The sequence below is a fragment of the Agelaius tricolor genome, unplaced genomic scaffold, assembly GCF_023055355.1.
Source record: "Agelaius tricolor isolate 1412-34295 unplaced genomic scaffold, bAgeTri1.0.p SCAF_16, whole genome shotgun sequence".
Taxonomy (NCBI): Eukaryota; Metazoa; Chordata; class Aves; order Passeriformes; family Icteridae; genus Agelaius; species Agelaius tricolor.
In genome coordinates, this window is record NW_027269276.1 from 8407545 (window position 1) to 8428325 (window position 20781).

The 20781-nt window shown below is 40.9% G+C and overlaps 1 protein-coding gene across 5 annotated transcripts in view; it reads left to right on the plus strand.

Annotated features, from left to right (window-relative positions):
* ARNT2 (aryl hydrocarbon receptor nuclear translocator 2) overlaps positions 1–20781 on the plus strand; it is a 95836-nt gene that overhangs the window by 25551 nt on the left and 49504 nt on the right. For 4 of the 5 annotated variants that reach the window (XM_071441344.1, XM_071441343.1, XM_071441346.1 and 1 more), the window contains exons 3-6: positions 5027–5074; positions 8065–8109; positions 10615–10828; positions 12682–12895. In XM_071441344.1, the coding sequence (XP_071297445.1) occupies positions 5027–5074; positions 8065–8109; positions 10615–10828; positions 12682–12895 (521 nt within the window). The remainder of the gene's footprint in view (positions 1–5026; positions 5075–8064; positions 8110–10614; positions 10829–12681; positions 12896–20781) is intronic. The other variant, XM_071441347.1, reaches the window with a different exon arrangement.

Consider the following 20781-nt stretch of genomic DNA (forward strand, 5'->3'; position numbering starts at 1 on the left):
TAGTTGCCCACATCAGATTGCTCTGTGATGACTCATAGTAACTCTCTGTGTTAAAAGAAAAGTATAGCAAGAGCTTGAGAAGAACAGAAAACTACTCCTCTAGTGTTAACAACTCCCTCCTGTTCTTATCAAAGGTTGATCACAAATAGTCATGGTCTTTGGATGATGCTTTCTCAGAGATAACTGATCTGAGAGTCTCTTCAAAAGAGATTGATTAGTCTTATGTTTAGTCCTAAATCAGGCAGTGGTGGGGCTTAACAGGATCAACAGTGTGAGTGAAATCTTCACTGGTGATCACCTAAGGAGGGAATTATTCCTTGCAAGAGCTGCTCTAGGGATTGTTCACCAAGGTATGTTGCCAGTTCTGTGTGTCTGCTCCAGTAACAGGGCTGGACTCCCAGTCTTGGAGTGAATTAACAAGGGGGAAGGTTGACCTTGCCTCGAATGCAGAGCGAGGTTGGTGTGATGGAACACTCTGGATGGGTGTTCTGAGGGATGTTCCTTTGGGCAGAACAGTTTGAATATCTCCCCCCACTGAGTGCCCTTCTTATGCTGAGCTAACTGTATGAAATTGGTTTGAGAAACTCCTAAAATCTCTTTGACAGGTATCACATTTTTATTTTCAAGCTGCTCAATGATAAAACCTTTTTAAACTTGCTCTCAAAAGAAAAGACAAAGCATTAACATCTTTTCATTGCTACCTAACATAGATAAGGTTTTGTACTTGAGTTGCAGGATATTTGATCTCTTTTTTGATCACAAACCATGTCAGCTCTGAATATCAGTTTGCAATTTACTGTCGCCAAGGTTTGATGCTGCTGACTGTGAAATATTCTGACATTAAATACTGACTTGATATTAATTGAAATGCTTTAACTGTTGAATTTTAAGTATTGTCATCTATTTGTGAGAAGGTGAAGTGAGGGGAGGGTGGGAGGAACATAAAATCAAATTATTTTAAATGTCTTTAACATGTTAATTCACTGAGTAAATTAGTATAGATTCACATTTATACCTGGATCATGTTATTTCATCTGTGCACCATAGCTCTGAACTAATTGCCTTTCTCCAAGCCTGAGCTGAGAGTGCTTTTTTTTATTATTATTATTATTGTTACAATTTTTTTTAATGTTCCCACTGTGTTTATTAAGACCTTGAGGGAAAGAATGCCTGCTGTGTCTAATTCCTCTGAGCTTCTCTTTGAACAAAGTTGCAGCTAACACTTGGTCCTTTCTCTGCTCTTCTGGTGATACATCTCGGTACACCTCAGTCCTTGGGCATTTTAGGAGTGTTCTGTGCCTAACATAAAGGAGTGGAGCTAGCATACACAGCCAGCTTTCCCAGTTTTGGTTATCTCTGAAAATTGTTTCTTTTTTCATAATTGCTGATGCAAGCTGGCAGAATAATTGCTGTGTGGACTTGAATGTAGATGAGTTTAAACTCATTGGCTGTCCAGAAAGTGTTTCTGCCATGTCGGCATTTGGCTTCGTTGAGAGCTTGGAAAAATATTTTTCCTTTCTATAAATTATACCAACTACTTCACAGAAAAAAGTGACAGCATAAGATAATGCAGTGCAGTGGTCAGTGACTATCTTAGATCAATGCACCCTCAGTTCTTTATTTAATGTGGTTTTAATTCGGGCTTTGCTGTATTAGAGGATAAGGGGCTTTTTCACCTTGCTGGGCTGTCTGTACTTGGGCAGGGAGGGTTGGGGATTTTTGGATGAGCTAGTTTCAGTTGCATTGGTTTTTTGGTTCATGGTGTAGTCTTGCCTTTTCTCTGAACCAAAACTATCAAAACCTGGGGAAAAGAGACCTCACTCCACCATTCTACCCCTCAATATTGTGCTCAATAAAAGGCTCGAATACAGATCCCCATCTGCTTCTCAGTGCATTTGCTCCTGACCATTCCTGCCTGCCCTCTTCCTACGCTGTGTAATCATGGCAAGCATCTTTTGACATTTCTTGGGAATTTTACATAGTAATTTTGTTGCAGTGTTGAAATCCTCTTGCATGTCAATCTTTTTAAGCTGCACAGGTCCACCTTGTTGGAGGCGTTTTGGTTTGTAGGGTTTTTTTTAATGAAAATATTTCTAATTGAGAATAATTAATTTTTTAAGTATTTTTATTACTGTATTTATGGTAGTCACACATCTTCTAAGGAAAATACATTTTTATAAGTACCTCATGCATCAGGCCTTTTCACGATTGATGTGAACAGTATGAAAGAGGAAAACAAGATTTATGCTGTCTCTTCAAAACAAAAGAGCATAGTGCAGCTCTTTTTTAAAGCCTCTTTTTAATGGGAATTTTAAATGAAGATAAAAGATAGTCTTTCTGAATCTTCTGAAATGATGTCATTTGTCTTCTGGGAGGCTGCTTCTACTGTTTTGCTAATGTGCAGTATATTCTATCTAAACAGAAGATCTTATCTGTCATGGTATGAGGAGGTTGATGGAATATTATTTTTACGTGTTCTGCTGTGTTCTGCTAAAGGTTACAACTGATTCACTGCCTTTCCTTCTGCCTTGCTGTAAAGCACAGTGGATCAGGCAGGACACTGGAATCAATGACTTTATATCTGAAGGGGTTTCTTAATGTTTCAAAGAGTTTTTTCACTTTGCACAGTGAAATTAGGAAATGCGTTATTAACAAAGATGGAACAGAGATACATTTGCTGTTGCATTTTTTGAAAGTGTTGATATTTTAAATGAAATTTATGTTAAGTTTCTATATGAAATAAATGGTTTGGGTAGTTTAACAAAGCAAAGGCATTATTTAATGACTTAGTCTGGTGCAGACTGATGTTATACCCTATGCATTCAGATTCTGCTGTGATGAGCCCCACTATAAATGTGGGAGGTGTTACCTGAGGATATTTACCCATCAAGAATCTCCTAAAGGAAGCAGCTGATATCCAACCATCTAAATAACTAGGTGTGTTAGTTGCCCTCATTCCCTCAGAGGTGGTGATACAGTGCAGGTAGCAGGATCAAGCCTTAAACTGTTATCATCATCTCTAATTCCCAGCATTATATTCCAGTAATAATAAACTAGATTAAATGCAGTACAGCTAATATTTGATTTTTGGAGAAAACCCATCCCTTAGCACTCAGCTGGAGTATTTGGCTGGAAGCTAAATAAATCATAGAATCATATCCAGCAAGGCGTGTGATCTCAGTGTACTGGAGAGGAAGGAAAAGAGTAACAAAATTAATCTGTCCCAGTTTAAAGCAGTGTCTCTTAAAATCCCTCAAGAAAAGGCTTTCCCCCACAGGTGTATAATTTTGTCTGCAGCCTTTACCCCCACTTTGAAACTGGGTGTTTCTCTCAGATGTGTTTCAGCTGCCAGTGAAACCCAGGTAAGGGTGTGATGCTTTTGTGAGAGCCATCGTGGTGCCACCCTCCCCTTGTAAACAAACAGCTCTCCTTAACATTGACTTCTGCATTTTCAGTGCAGGTAGAAACATTCTAATTCCTATAAATGGGAAGGTTTTTCTGGAATGTCACATTATTGCATATGGGGAGCAAGCAGGTAGGTGGGAGGAGACCCTGGGCTATACCAGATGTGTAAATGTTAAATTTCTGGGAGTGCTGCAAGGGAATCAAGGGGGATTCAGGCTGCTGGTGCCAGCCTTGAAGGTCACATTTCAGGTGCCAGCAGCAGCTGGGTCCTGGCTTAGCTGCAGCCCTGTGGCAGAGCTGAGGCCACTGGGGGTCAGTGCTGTTCTGCATGAGGCAGCTGAGGGATCATCACAGACCTTGGAACTGGATTTGGTGCTAATTAGGTGAGCAAAGATGTAATTTATAGTGAAAATGACGATTGCATCAAAGCTAAGCAAGTTAAATACACAGCTTTTCTTAAAGCTCTTTGGGGAAAATGGTTTTCTCTTTGCTTCCTCCAGAAATGAATAATCACTGTTACCATCTGGAAAATATTATTGTAACTTTTCTAGTGCCAATGTCCAATTCCTGTGCTGACTTGCTGCCCTCATTCCAATTGTACAGAGGTTGCTATGACTCAGACACATCTTTTATGGGCCAGTCTCTCTTGGTTGTCAGAATTTAAGAAGGAAGAATTTAGAAGAATTTAGGAGGGTAGTGCCTGACTGGCACTTCTCTTTGCTGATGTAGTTTTAGAGACTGTTTTTGCATCTTTGTTCCCACACTCTGGACATACAAATCTCAATTTATCATTGCTAGAAATAATTTTAATACTGAGATAAATATCATTGTCACTTTGAAGGGTTTTTGCCCTTAATAGGACTTATACCTGTTAATATGAACAGTATTAGAGACATGGAATCTGTAGTTGTATGAAGTTTTACTACACTGAAAGGTTAGAAAGCTTAGCATGTTAAAGAAATCTGAGAAAATACTTGCAAAACAAAACTATAATTTCCTATCTACACAAATTAAAAGTGACTGATCAAGGTCTGTAAATCATACTAATGTATTTTTTATTAAAATAAATACACTAATACAATAATTGTATATGATAGATTTGTATCAGCTTGACTGTCTACCTTAATAGCAGAGTTACATCCTTATATTTGTCGATATAAATATTTATCCACCTCTTTTTAGAGGTATACAAATATCTAAAATGCTCTGTAAATTATACTATTGTATAACTTTGTAGTGATAATAACTATGATACAATCACACTGCCTAATCAGAATCTAATTTAGATGTCTAAATTCAGAAGATAATCTTCCTAGTCTGTCTGTGTAAGAAGTGAAGAAAGAGGTTCCTGCTTTTCGTGGCTCCCTGGAGGATCCAAACTGGCTCAAGGGATTTGGCCCAAGGAAGAACTCAGCTCTTCCACAGCCTTGAGAAGGTCTGGGACATAAATCAGCTGATGAGCTGCTCTTAGCTCTGGAGGGGATGAGCAGGACTGGAATCCTCAGTCCTTAGCACCTCTAGGCAAAACACAAATCTAACAACACTGAGAGCAGCTGGCTTGAATGTTCATGGCACCATTGCCAATGCCTTGATTGCTGATTTGGAAATCTTGCTTTTACAGAATGGACTTTGATGATGAAGATGGGGAGGGGCCCAGCAAATTTTCAAGGTGAGCATTTACAAAGCAGTTGGCCAAATCACTGATTTCTTTCAGTGGGGAAAGACAGCTCATTACTGATGTTTGAAAATCAATATAAATACAGGTGAAAAACTTGCCAACAACTCAACTCAAATATTAGTTACTCTTTTTATCAGCTCCCTCTGAAAATTAGGCATTCTGGCAGAAACCTGCCTAATGTAGTTATTGGCTTATAAAGCTGACAGCCTGTGTGTCACAGTTTCACTCTGCAGCTTTATCAAATGAGAACTTGTGATTTTTAGCTTATTATTTCAACTGCTGTAGATGGACTTCAGTTGTTTGACATTGCTGAAGTTGTCTTTTGGCCACTGAAAATGAAATTTCATTTCTGATTTATTTCAGATGTTAATTGCTTGTTAAGACAATTTGACAGATCATAGAGGTGGATTGTTTTTTTAAAAATTAGTGAGCTTTACACTATGTACCATTAGGTGTAACTGAATAGTAAAAATGGACCAAAAATTCTTAATTCACATGGAATATTCAAAGCTAGAAATAAACAGTAAAGCCTCATTGCCATTTTTTCACTTTTTCTTTTTTTTTCCTGGTCACACTGCTTGCATTTTTTCATTAGAAACCAAGCAGATGCAGCGAGGGGTGTAGATAGTTTGAGGCCTGTGGGTAACTGCTGATTATCCAAATTGTAATTGCAGCTCTGTAGCAGCAGCCATGTTGCAGCACAGCTGTCACTGTAGGGTTTAACAGGGTCATTCCAGTCTGAAAGAGTAGTGTGCTAAAGATCCACTGTGACACCATATCATCATTTACTGGACAAGACCAGCAGTGCTTTTGTTTGGTTGATGTCATTTACAGAACCGGTCCCTGTGTTAAAACTGGTGATTTGAGGGCTTGGTCCTAATATTTGCTAGAAGACACATATTAAGGGAACAAGATTTGTGAGGAATGGGACCTGATCTGTGCCTGCACAAGCATCAGAGTTTCTGGGCACACTGATACCCATGTGCTGGTCCTTCCCCATTCTGGTTTTGGCCTTTCAAAATTTGGTGGTGGGTTGAGCCAATTCCATTGCTTTTAATGGAGAGGTATGCTGTGCTGTGCTTAGACTCAGTTGATTTTAGGTGTCAGATCAAAATCTGATATTTAAGTCTTAAATGCTGCATAGACCCCAGATTGTTCTGTTTTTAGAGAGTACAGAAAAACCATGCTGAGACACCCAGGGCTACATTCAGACATCCTCTTCTAGTTGTTCCCTTCTCCAGATTGCTCACATGACTTACTCCTAGCTTGTTTCAGTCAAAAATATTCAGTTGTCAAAGAGCTGCTGTTTAAATGTTGAAGCTAACCCAGCTGGCTTTGACAGAAGTGCCTGAAGGAGCACATGTGCAGAGGTCAGCTGGGAGACTGGAAGGGAATAAGCAGTAGCTGGAGGCAATAACATCTTCAGTTATTGCAGAGAAGGATGAGTAGCCAAGGCCCAGGCTGGCAGGAGCACAGGAGTAGTGGTGTTATCTCAGTGCCCCATGGCAGGTGACACACTCTGCTTCTCAGGGCTTCCAGCTCAGCTCAGGTATCCCTGCATGCCACCCCATCTCACACAGAGCCTGTGCATGTGCTTCCCCTGTAATGTGCCCATTCCTCATTCAATTGGTCTTTTTGCTGAAAATTACTCGGCCTCAGTCTGTTCTCCAGGCAGAGTCAAGGGGAATGAAGTCATGCTGTCACTTGAATGTTCTGAGGGTGCTGGTGTTGAACACAGCATAAAGAAATACAGCTCAAGATTTGCTTAAGCTTTGTCTTCACTGTTTGAATGAGGAACTGGCATAGGTGGATTCCTTAAAATTAGTTTTAATTAATTTCTGACAGAAAAAAAGTAGAAGTTCATTATTGATTTGTTAGAAGAGGAAAGCATGCTCATTTAGGCTGTATGTATTACTTTTATAGCTAATACATGGGACCTTCATAGGCTGGCTGTTGTAACAAATTACATCATTTTGGAAAGACGTAATTCTAATACAAAATCTCATTTAACTGTTCTTGAGCAGTTATAGTCTTCACTTCTAGAAAAGCCATTACCTTATTTTTGTGTTTTCCAAAACCTACATTTTGTGTTTTGGAACTAGCAGTTTCATTTCAAACAAATGAGTCTTTCCATAACTACGCTAGCAAAATCCAATTTCAAATGATTAGTGCATTTTTTAGGAAAGAGAAAGAAGAGCAGCACTTCATTTTTTACTGAAATGTCACATTGCTGCCTGTCTTTGGGACAATGCTTCAGAAACAGTGAAGGTTTAGTCCCACAGGACAAAAGTCCCATTGGTCTGGGTTTCCTCCATAAAGGTGCTGCTCAAACACCACAGATACCTGCCTGGGCATCCAACTTCTGTTGATTTGAGTAGGAATGAGGTGCCTGTTTACTTCTAGGGAATTAAGCCAGTTTAAATTTCACTTCTATTTACCCAGCAGTTTCGCCTGCCTGCCTTTTGCCAGCCTCCAACCAGTGCAGTGTCTGTACCTACAGAACTTTTTCCCTTACAGAAGGCATCGCCCTTCAGCCATGTCTCTGCCCTCCTGTGTTATCTGTAGACCATCAGTGCCCTCTGCTGAATGGAGGGAGCTGTGGTTGCAAGCTGGAATGGATACAGCCCCTTCACTTCCAGCACAGCAATGAATATTTCATGGCCTGCTGTAGATAAAAGCTCACTGGTGTTTTCTGTACTGGTGCTGCTTGTTAAGTTTCCCAAGAAATCAGTGTATGTCAAAGTGTTTGCTTAAATCCACTGAAATGTGTCTTCTTTTTTTTAAATATACAAATGAAGTTTCTGAATTGGCATGGCTTGGATCAGGCTCTGTGTTTTCTTTGCTGTATCATTCTCATTCCCTTGTTTTTCTTGCTGTTATTTGTAATAGTTTGCAGTTGTGAATTTTTTGCTTTCTGCTGTGTGTTGGCTATCACTCAATGCATAACCCCTGTTGATTGATGTACTATCTTTTGTTTCTAGGTATGATGGTGATCAAATCACTGGTGATAAGGAAAAGTTTGCAAGGTAGGCGTGTCCTGTAGAGCTCTTCTGCTGAGAGAAAAGAGGGGGATGTTCGTGTCCAAAAAACCTCAGTACGTGTGCCTTAGCTTAGAGAGATGGTTATTCTGTTTTAGGTGGGATGATGATCAAAGTAGTGCTGACACAGAAGGGAAAGGTAGGAAAAAGAGAAGTCAAATATGGTTTGCCCCCTTTTTTCTTTTATATGATGCTGTTCATACTGATCTTTTGGCTGTTCCAAAACTGCTTGAAGTACAAACCCATAGTGGTTTTGGATCAGTACCCCTGTATCCCAAAATTAAATGTCCCTTTGTAATTTCTGTATAAAAACAAGATTAGAAATTACAGAATTAGGACATCATTCTGTACAGGTTTGTGAATGCCAGGGTTCCTAGGACGTACACTTTGGAAGAGCAGCACAGGCCCTCTTTTTCTTTTAAGGCTTTAAATTTGAACTAGTTTCAGGAAACTTTTGGGGTATTGTCTGCTTGAACATTTCCACAGCCAGTAGATTAACATGCTATTACTTTCTAGCTTTTAAGATCATAAATGAAGTGGACTATTGGGATACTCCTTTTCTCTCAGGAAGTTTTACAGTCTCTTTGTTTAGTCTCTATAATGGTTGTTTTCAGTGTCCAGAAGTACTAAAATACTTGAGTGGTAGACAATGTATTATGTACTTATAAGTGTGAAATGTATGTTGAATCTGTCTGTTCTTTGTCTCTCTCTCTTTTTTTCTTAACCACCGCTTCTGTGAAAATGCTGAACTTAGAGCAAGCTTTCATCATGTAAAAATGCTTTTATCTTCCCTGTGTCCATATTTATCTGCATGTACCAGCTGGCATGTACACACATGTGCTCTGTGTACATGTGCACTGTCACACCAGCTGTGGGTGTGACCCAGCTCCCCCTGTTCCCTCCTACATCTGTGCAGACCCACACCAGGGCTGTTCCTCAGCCAGCTGAAATGAAAAGTTCACTATTACAGTGTCCTGGACTGTGACCTCAGGCAAGGCTTGGCTGTAATTTACTGAGCATAGCTGGATTTTCTGCATCCCACAGTAAGCATAGGAATAATAACTCTGCATGTAGCCCTAACAAGTGTTGTTTCTGCAGACTGTGCCTCATGCATGTAACACCTGTATGTGCAGGGGCAGGAAAAAGCAGGGCAAGCACTTGCATTCCTCTATTTCAGGAAGCAGCATACAATTCTTTCCTGCATTTTAAGAAAAGACTTAATTCCTAAAAGTATCCAAAAAGTGTGCCAAGCCTAGCTTCTGCTTTCATGGTCAGTCTTCATAGCAGTCAGCTCCAAAGAATGTTGCAGTTTCTTTTAATGTTGTGTTATCACATCAGTCAATGCTGGTGGACTCTCCAAGTGATCACCTCTCACATCTTGTTGGATCAGCCAGCGATCCCACAAGACAATGCCATGCACAGCTCATTGAAATCAGTGGAAGATGCTGCTTTGACAACTGAAGCATCATCTACCTGTCGTGTACTTGTATTTAGCTGCCACCTGACAGGTACAGTATGAGAAGAATAAGTGCTGGGCACTGAAGCATTCTAGGTCCATTTGGACCATTTCAGATGTATATATGGGTGTGATTCATTAATACTTATCAAGCAGTGGTGATTTCCAGAATGTGAAAACTGAACTCTGAGATGTTTATTTCTGAAAGATTCTGGTGGGTGTCCATTTTGGGATTTCTCAAATTTGACTCACCACCTCAGCCATATGATTTCTCTAAAGGATGAGAACATTGCAGCCTAGCCCAGTTTGGGGCAGCATCAAGTACTGTCATTGTTGCTTCCCTGCTGTGCTAAATCGTCCCTGAACATAAATTCCGGTCTATGTCTGACAAGCCAGATGTTTACTTGCTGTCTTTTGTACTTCATTTATTTATTAGAATTTTTTTTTTGTATGTAGTGTTATCACTTATATGGTCCCAGTGCTGCAGTCTGATCCTGCAGGCATGTAGTAACTCCCTGCAGGGATGTGGGGTGTTCCAAACAGCATTGTTTGGGATCTGTGTTGTCACTGAGTGGGCTTTTTTCATAAGTCAATGCTGATGTTTCCTGCTGACCTGATGCAGTTGTTAGTGAGAGGTTTCCTCTAAAGGACACCTTTTATGAGAAGCTGAGAGATGCATCAAGCAAATCTGGGAGTTTGATTGGAGTTGGCAGATGTTAGCTCCTCACATATTTCTACTTCATTTTTGTCCTTAAACCAAAGGAGATTAAACTGTTTAAGAGATTAAGGCCACAAGCCAATAAATAGAAATACAGGTTCTTTTCACAGCTATGGGCAAATCATATTTATCTGTCTGTGGCCTGGATTTTCTGTCTGTAAACGGAGGGATAACAGTGGTTGGCTTTGTAAAGCACTTTGCTCTTCCGGGGTGCAAACAGCAAAACAAGCGCGAAGCATTATGATTCATTACCTCCAATTGAGATTCTTACACTGCTCACATCTCTTTCTGTTGCTTTGGTGTTTCTTTAAATGCTCAGGGAGAATCACAGTGAGATTGAGAGGCGCAGGAGGAATAAGATGACCCAATACATCACGGAGCTGTCAGACATGGTGCCCACGTGCAGCGCCCTGGCTCGCAAGCCCGACAAGCTGACCATTCTTCGCATGGCTGTTTCCCACATGAAATCCATGAGGGGCACTGGAAACAAATCTACTGATGGAGCTTACAAGCCTTCCTTTCTTACTGAACAGGTAGAATTTACAAAAATGTTGGTTTTCCCTGGTTTTTTTTGGTGTTAAAAGGCATAGAGCCTCAGCTTGATCCTGCACAGTAGTGTAGCAGCTGGTACCAGTTACACCAGTTACCTGTATCCAAGGTGTGAATACAGACAGTTTTCTGGTGACTGTTTGGACTTGATCTTAACACTCTGACAGATCTTTCTTTTTGGAGAAGCAAATTGGCATTCTTACCATTGAGATCTGTCCATCTGAAAAACAAGTTACTCGCTGCTTCGCAGAAAGGAATTTTCACCTTCAGATCTGGCTTCTTCCCATCCTAACAGAGATTCTCTAAAATAAGTAAAAATTAGTCTGGAAAGACCTGCCTTTCTCTCTGGGGATTAGAGGAAGGTTGAAAACATCATTTAGTCTTAATGCTGGAGTTCCCAGCAGCTGAACTGGGCAGAGATGAATCCCATCTCTACTGGCCAAGGTGCTTCTTGGTTACATTTTTGATGGAAGGAGGAAGATGCACCCAGTGCTTGAAGGAAAACTGTGTTTACTGAGCACATTGAAAATTCCTACCACCTCCATTATTTTCGAAGTCCTATGGGTGTAGTGTTCATTTTTGTGGTCTGAAGTGATTTAAGCACTTACACATGGAAGTTATGGCTGGAGGCTGCTTTTTTCTCTTAGATAAACAGCAGCTGCTGCTGACCCCTCAGTGCTCATGACTGCTTGTTCCAGCTCTCCTGGATTGTGTTTCTGGAGGGACTGTGCCATTCTGCTGGTGGCACACCCTAGTCACTTCTCATTGCAATTTTTTTTTAATCTTGCAGAATTACAGAATTTGCTTTCATCATTTTTAATAATGTGCAAAACTGATTATACCATCCTCAGTATAGTGTGGCCAGCTGTGCTATGAGGTGTTTTGTTTAGTCAGTAGTTCAGGATCAATGTGCTTTCTCTATAACAAAGCAGCAGAAGCTGACAATCTGTTGAGTGTTTCTTGAGATGAGTTATCAATTTCTTAGTAGTTAGCCAGATTTTTTTCCTCACCTTACCAGCTAATACCTACCACTGGAACACTAACCCTGCTGAGACATCCCACCTGGAATGGGACTCCATGTTTGAGTTCCAGGTGCAGGATCTTAACAAGCTCTGGTGGTCACTGGAGCCACCAAGGCCTGTTCAGGCTTCTTTTGCAGGAATTGGAGTGGTAGTTGTCATCCTTTGCCATGAGAGATTTTCAAGCTCTGTTAAGGAAAGGGAGTATTTCTGGGTGATGCTGAGGCTTCACACTCACAGGCTGGAAAACCTCCAGAACCTTCTTGTGTAGTGGCTCAGGGCCCTTAATGGAAGAAGAGGCTGGGGATTCTTTCCTAATTTCCATTACACTTTCTGCCTTTTATCTGGTGACTGTTTAATTTACAAACAGAGCTCATCCTGAGCAGGAGCAGGGAGAACCAAACTAGAAAGTCTTATTGCTTTCTTTCCAACTAAATTATTTAGAATTTTTAATTAAGGGATGAGTTTGCCATGAGTTAGAGCTGTTCATTTCCTCTGTTTGTACTCTGAAATATCTTTTTATTTTTTAATGTTAGATGCCTGTCACAGATTATGCAGTGAGTATTAGTTGTTTATTTTCCTTAAGTGCATGGAGATCACCAGAGGAAAGGCAATAACAGAAAATAAAACGTTGTTTGTTATTGAGATGGGCAATTTATGCCTTGCTGCAAGTTTGTGTTGTTACATCAGTGAAAATTTCTCTCTCAGTTTTGATCAGCTAGTAGGATCACAAGAAAACAATATTTTCTGACAGTGACAGACGTTCTATTTAATTCCCTTTCCTTGCTGGCATTCTAATCAAATCCTTTCTTTTGAAGGAACTGAAACACCTTATCCTGGAGGCTGCAGATGGGTTCCTGTTTGTAGTTGCAGCTGAGACGGGAAGAGTGATCTACGTGTCAGACTCGGTGACTCCCGTGCTGAACCAGCCACAGTCGGAATGGTTTGGCAGCACTTTGTACGAGCAGGTTCATCCAGATGATGTGGAAAAGCTGCGAGAGCAACTGTGTACATCTGAAAACTCCATGACAGGTCAGAAATGGCTGATGTGTGCTTCTGGGTGTTCAGGATCCCTGGAGAGCTTTTCCTGACATTCTGAGTGCCAGGTGTAAAAATCTGGTTGAAGTGAAACTCGGCTAGATTAAATTGTGTTTTCTTGCAGGCAGTACAGTAATGTAAATCTTCTTTTGAGTGACTGCATTTTGCTTCCTATTCATTGACTTCAGTCAAACCACCTTCATGTAGCTCTGCATTCAAACTCTGGTTTGGAATCTGGATTGTTCTCAGGCTTGGTCTGGAAATCTAGATTGTTTTCATTTCATCCTCAATGAACTTGTGACTTCTTTACAAGTGTGTGTTTCTTTGGAGCAGTGTTTAATTTGAAGTCAAAAATCATACCTCAGACTTTTCTGTTTTCATACAAGTTCCTTGTGGTTTGCTAATTGGAATCTTGAAGGGAAAAAATCCAGTGTTTGGCAACTAAAAATATACTGGATTTTAATCATGAGGCTCCTGTGCAGTAGTGTAAGTTACCTGAAAGTTGATTACCTATCATGTTGCACGTAAAACTAAACCATATTCATATCTACAACTCTGACTTTTACAGTTATTCATGCTCAAAGCTACCAATAGGAACCTACCTTGTCTTAACAGGATATGTGTATGGTACAGCTGTGAGAATTAGTTAAATCCAGTGGTAACTCAAACTTGGAAAGGAGGAAAGTTCTCTTTTTATTCTTCACGTATTCTGTTTATAGCTGAAGGAAAAAATGTAGGGGATAATATTCAAAAAACCCCTGATCCTTGCAGAAGTCACATAATTTCTCTTTGCTTTAGTAGTTAAGATTTCTGACCTGGTTTGCTGGAAGTTTTGTTGTGTTTCATAACTCAAAGGACAGCGATCCAGTTTTGAGTGAACCTGCACACTGTTTACAGCTTCCATGTCAAAACAGTGCCAAATTCATGATTTCCTGTGGTTTGAATGTGATGTGGTTTTGGCAGAGCTTTCGTCTATTCAAAGGGGAAGCTCAAAGCAAAATTCTGTGGTGAAACTCCAGATGGAAAGGAACCAAGTGAACAGTTAGGGAAACCTGTGCAGGGCAAAACAGCTGAGTTTCATACCATGAGACTTGCAAAAGAGCACAACCTCTGTTTTTATTATGTAGCCTGTAATACATTTTAACATTCATACCATCTTGTCCAAGAAGCAATTACTCCAGTGCCTCAGTGAACAGTCATGTTTTGACTTCCAAAAGTGCTCAGTTATGGGACTTAACCTGCTCAAACCAGAGCTGGGCTAGACAAATGCAGAGCGCTTCTGAAAACCCAACTCTGTACTTTTTCCAGCCTTAGCTATGGGCTTTTCTTCTGCACTGGATTGATCTGTTGCCAGTGGAAAGAGCAGTTCAATAGTATTTATAGAGCTAAATCTTTTCCCTGACTGAATCTTTTGGAGTTGTCAGATTGACACAGAAGACCTGTAAATCTGGTGTACATGGACAGCTGAACATTTGTCCAGCATGAGGAAAGCAGGGTCGCCTGCTCAGCTTTTTAAATATTTTTGTTTTAAAGGTGTGGCTGGTGAAGTACAGTAATTTTGTTTACAAGTAGTTCTGTCAGTTTGTGGAACATACAGACCACCAGAAAGTTCTAGATTTATTATTTTAAACTTGTATTTCTTCCACTCCACAAGGTACTGTAAAATAAGAGAGACAGTCTTCTATAAGGACTGTCAGTCCAGCCTCAATTTGTTTCTAAACATCAGGCACCATCATTCTTGCTCCTTTGAGATACCTTTCTAGGAGAAAGGTGATTCTAGAGTCCATTCAGCCAGTTACACTTCCCTTGATGTAGCACAGGCCATATGGAGAGCAGAAGCTTTGTAACAAGTACTGAATGAAATCTTGCAGTGACCTGAAATAACGTGTGTCTTAGTGACATTTCAAAAGATGTCAAGGAGGCAAATGCATTCCCTCTAATTTGGTGTTTATTAAACCAAGTTTTCCTTGGCTTTCCAAAGGCATGTTTCATGCAGAACAAAGGGCAATGTAGAGCTGGAAAGTGATGGAAACCACAAGCCAGTCAGCTGCATCTAGAGCGTTTTTTGCTCAGAGTGAAGTTCACTACAGGCATTAGGAACATCCTCATCTCATGGTGACGTCTGGCTGCTGAGCACAGAATCTGCTTAGGGAAAAGATTTTCAAGTGAGAGTTCTGATTTTTAATTTTGCTCTCTTCCTCATTTTCTCAGGGTACATTTTCTCAATGCTATAACCTCCCCCTTCAGCCCTTGAGCTTGGGAAGGCAATGACAGCATTTTGACTCAGGAGAAACTTCACTTGCCCTGCAACAGATCCGAGCAGTGTCCTTTGGTTGTAATTGTCTTGTTACAAGTGCTGATCATTAGTGTGGTATTGCTGGGATTTTCCCAGCACCTCTTAGCAGTCCTGCTACCCAGAGATGCTGTTCCAGACCCTGAGAACTTGGGAGGCTGCCACTGCCAATGGGGAGGGACTGAGAATAAGCCAATGGAGGAAGCAGGCTCCTGCTCACATTTCTGCCCCCAGGAATAAGGCTGGGACTGGGGCTGTGCTCACATGAGCATTTCTTTGGCAGCCACACAGCTTATGCAATCCTCACCTCATTTCACCCTCTCCTCCTTTGGCATTTCTGTGGTACTTACATATGAGTCACATCAAGGGGTTGACCTGCTAAAAGCTAAACTAAGCTAAAACCCCTTGGTTTTGGTAGAGACAACTCTTTGGCCCACCTGATCATGGGGTTTCTCAAACTCTTGTGAGTGCTAACACCAAGGAGAAGCAGGAAGTGAATAGTTAGGAGCAGACAGGCCTACAGGACCTGTAAAATCTGTATCAAATTGAAGTGTCTGTTAACCATGGCCTCAACCACGTGGTGTGTTTGGGGAGTTAATTGCTTGCTCTTCCTTGAAATCTTAGGATATGGGGAAGGATGGATAGTTTATATTTAATTTTGTGTCCTTGGAGACTTTATTCCCTGGAAATAGAACAATTGTCTGCTTGTTTATTGTGCATTAATTGCTAACACATTGTAGCAACAGGAAAGCTGAACTGTCAAGTGTATGAACAGTTACAAATAATCTAGAAAAGAGCAGCTGAGCCGTGATGATGGCAAAAAATTGAGCTCCCAAGAAGTTTTTATGTGCGTCATGTGCGTGATTAATCAGAATGGGGCAGATATTCAGAGTGATAATTCATTTTCCCTCTTTGTTCTTGAAAATCTGCAGATGTCAAAATAAATCACTTCAAATATTGGTGAAGATCAGATCCCATGGGAGGATCCATTAGCAGAGAGCTCTTTGTGCTCAGGGTGCACTTGTGGAACTTGGGGCATGTTTGGTTCAGGTGCAGGCTCAGTCCCAGTGCAAGTGAGAGCCTCTCAGCTGCAGACAGCAAATATCTAATGGTACAGGGAACAGACAGAACTTAGATTTAAGTGTAGACCAAAGCCACTTTTGAAGAATTGCTCTGCTACATTAGCTTTCCAAAAAATGACTGAGCAAGTATTGTAGTAGACTGTCCTTCTCTTAAAATGCAGTGTTCCAGAGCAGTTTGCAAGACTGATTTCTACAAATCTAATTCTCCATAAGTAGTTCATGAAAGAATAGAGTGATGAACACAGACAACTCTCTATGGTTGCCTGGAAATATTCCCAGTGATTCCATGATGTGTCTGAGATGCAAGATCCCTGTTCCTGCACCCAGCATCTCCAGTGGTGCAAATGGGAAACACCCAGGTTTGTTACCTTCAATCCTGGGCTGCAGGCAGCACAGCACATAGAAATCAGCTATAACATCTCCCTTCAGCCTCTGTGCCTGGGTGAGGCAGGGAGCAGCATTTGCCATCCCACCCATGACACAAAGGCTCCTCAGGACAGTTGGGTTCTCCAGGAGTCCTTGCAAACTGCTCCAGCTGAACAGTTAGGGGGTGCTGAAAGTGCAGAGCAGTGAAAATTATGAGAACCAGAACCTCTACAGCTTTCATTTTCAAGTGATTTAAAAATGACTAAATCACTTTGCTTGCTAGCTGACAAAGATTAGTTGAGGTTACTTCTGGACAGAACTTGAGTGCCAAGTTTAGTCTTGGCAAGATCTTTTATTGCCATATTTTTTAAGTGCAACAAAGTAGAACTTCATGATGGAAATGGTGACTGACCACAGCAAAAGTTGAGCTGATAGGCATCCCTTGAGAAGAAAAAAGCATTGTATGACAATTTTCTGTGGTTCATGTATACTATGAAAGCATCACTCCATGCTATGCAAGCATAGCATTTGGACTGGGGAACCTGTCTCATAACATGCTGTCTTGCAGTGATGATTTCAGCTTAGGCAGTTTTCTGTCCAGCTGCAAACCCTTGTTACCGAGCAGTTTGTAGCCACAGCCACAAAATCCAAATGTTGCAGATAGAGTAAAATTGTAAAAATGAGAAAACTGTTCAGCTCGAAAGAGGGAAGTGCCAGAGACCAGTGGCTCACCAGTGGAGAGGCAGAGTAAGGCATTCTACAGCACTGAACAGATGATAAATAACCATGAGAAAGAGAAAATTTGGGATAACTTTTTTCCTCAACACATAATCTTCCTGAAAATCAGTGCAGGATTGTTTGTGCTGTGAGCTGCCCTATCCTGCCATGTCTGTTTTCCAGCTCTGATTTCTGCATGATCTTTCTTAGAAGGAAGAGGATGGTTCTCATATTGACAGCCAGCCAAGTGAATGCAAATGTGTTTTGAACTCTGACTTGCCATGAATTATTTAGAACTCCAGCTGATACAGAGAAGAGCTGGATGAGACTCCCATTTGGCCTCACATAGAAAATTCTCCAAAGAAATTCAAAGACTGAGTTGAGCCATGACAAGAAACACAGTCCTGGCAAATACAATCCTGTTCTGCCTTGAATGTCATCATCAGTAATAGTAAAACTCATGCTTAATGGAAAAGTAATATATTATCAAAACAATGAATGGGTTGAATTCTGCACTCTATTGGCAAACCACTGTATTAGTTTCTCCACATCCACTTTAAAATTGGATCAGTCTATTTATTTAAAAAAAAAAGAGGTAAAAATGTCTATTGCAAGTATTTGTGCTGAAAGGTCTATACCAAAAATATATTGTCACAAGGTCTGTCATTTGTAGACATTAAGATACTTGTCAAAGATTGATACTTTTCTACTCAGACTCAGAGCTCTTAATACTCTCTGGGAAAAAAATGAAAAGAAATTAAAAATCCCTTTTTTCGGGGAAGCGTATTTTTGCTAAGACAATTGACTAAACAAGAAGCTGTCTTAGAGCTCCCTTGGGACTTTGTTCTGTAGCCTTTGGTTCTGAAGAGCACATTTGTCAGAGGTTTATGCATCAGAAAGGTACTCTGTGTGTGAAGGGCTGTTTCAACTGACAGCATTTCATTTCCTTATTTATTTATTTTTTTACTTCTGTCTGTGAGCTCTTTTAAGTACATGAACCCTAAAGAACCATCTGTCTGTGAAACGTGCCCAGCCCAGCAGATTGGAAAGTCAGAGAACAGAGAATTAAAACCAGATCCCTGCATTTTTGATTTTAACATGTTAGTACAGGGTGACTGACCTAGTAAAACTGTTGTCTCTGGGCAGGTAGGGAGCGAGTTGTATAATATTTTGTTTATAGAGAGTTAATAGCTACTTGTGCTTTTTATCCCAGCATACAACAGAGGTTTTCACTGAATGTCTGTGAAGCATCACAACCCGTAGAGTGAAGACAAGCAGGCACCCAGTAAACAACACACAGCAGAGCTGGTGGGATGGGGAGGAGAGAAAGTTTCCACAGACATGATATGTCCTGAATTCTTTTATGTCTCTGCAGAACTGTCCAAGACTTGACTCAGTTTTTTATGGGATTTTCCACCCACCCACACATACCCACACAGCCCCCACTTTATTCCTTGGAGGGTTGGAGGCTGGAGACAGCTGTGTCAGGATTATTGTACCTGCAATGGAAGGTAACAGAGATTTCTGAAAATAGATGCTTCAGCACTGTGGTTGCCCTGAAAAAGAAGGAACAATTCTTGAAACATACTACTGCCATGTATAGAATGTATATGAGTGGTTGATGTGAACAGCATATTTTGGGTTCTAGTCTGTTTTTACTGTAGAAAAGCCCATTTTGGCAAGGCATCTTTTTGTCTTTTAAGTGTGAAATCTGGAAAGAGATTTGCCTTGTTGTTGACAACTACCAAATCATCATGTGATACCTGTTTTTCAGTAGAGTTATGTGGTCCCACTGGCATTGCTGCATTGCTGGGAGTGAAGAGGATGTTTCAGATGTGAGACTTTCCATCCACACCAGCCCGTTGCTGTGCTGTTGTTCCAGAGAAAAAGACCTGCCCATATTTTTGTGGACTGCTTGTTCTCACAGCAGGAAGGTCACAGTGCCAGCCAGAGATGGCCTTAGAACTTGGGCAGTGCCAAGCATAGGAATTTGTGGATTTTCAGCTTCAGTCTGTTTAGCCCACAGGATTTTTACATGCAGGATGGAGGAAATGAATGTCCTTCTTCTTCCATCCCTATTCTGTTTGCAAGTAAATGATTTAGGGCAGGAAAAAAGGAAGTTGTGACTGTAGGGCATCCTAGAGTACCATTCCTGCCCTTTGGCACACTAGAGAGTAACACAGAAACAAGAGGAAACAGTCTGCTCTCAAAAAATTGGTACTTTCAAATGATCATATTTTAAATGTATGGTACATTTAATCTCTCAAACATTCCAAGATAATTTTGTTTTCCTTTGGTCTTTAGGACTGTTTCTGTGGGGGGAAAAAAAATCCCAAATGCTGGGAGAAGCCAACTATGTATAAAGCAGGTCAAAAGCAACTCTTACACAAACACAGTGACCCAGTGGTCTCCCTGCTGCTGACACATTCCATTTGGGTGGATAGTACTGGAAGAAAAACCAGTGATAATAAATTGCATTTTTTAAAAATTACTTTGGTAATTATAATGGTGGTTTAAAGAGGTCAGTACACGCTTTTACCAAAACAAGGAAAACAACTTTAGCCTAGTACTCCTGAGACAAACTTACTACACCTGATTAGCATTAGGGAATGCTTTTAGGGTGAATTTTCATGTGTTTGGACGTGCACATGCAAGTGGGTTTTGTGGTTGCTGTTTCTATTCAGTCTTCACCTTGAATTTCCTACTTGGAAACTGCTGCATTCTTGGGTCTGTTATCACAGATGTTGGACTGGATCACTTTCACTTGCTGGGTTTCAAGGGTGGTGGGTACTTCTTTAATATTCAATATTTGTTCAGCCTCCTCTGTTTTGTTAAACACGATGAGATATATGGAGTTAGTGGGGTTTTCCTCCCTTTCAAAAATACTGGAGTTTTACAAATACCTGAACAACTTCCTTGGTTAACACATTGGCAATAAAACAGTCCAAGTGTGCCTGGAGGGTTTTGGCACTGGCAAACCTGCAACCCTCTCAGGTTCTTCAGTGCTTTGATGGCAACAGCTGCTGGGAGAATTCAGCTTTAACATCTGCCTTGTGGAACAGGAGCTTTCACTGTTGTGTTGTCTCAATGAAGTCAATATAAGGCACTGAAATATTTTATTATTGATGATGAGCTGTAGTAGCAGCCTAGGGAGGTGTGGGGAGGAGGGGTGCCGTGTGTGTAGGAATATTCCACCTGTAAAATTGGTTTATCCTGTGCTGCTGTCATCTCTCCATCCTTAGCTGAGGCTCAGCTCTCTGGCAGCAAAGAGAGCATTTCTTGGTCTTTGGTCCTGCCCTGGCCTCCCACCAGCTTGCTGAATCCACAGCTCCCACTGTGGATCCTCTCTGATGCCCTGGCTTGGAGCTGTGTGGAGGGAAGAGCCTCCCATGTGGCAGCTCACAACCAGTGGCAGCATGGCC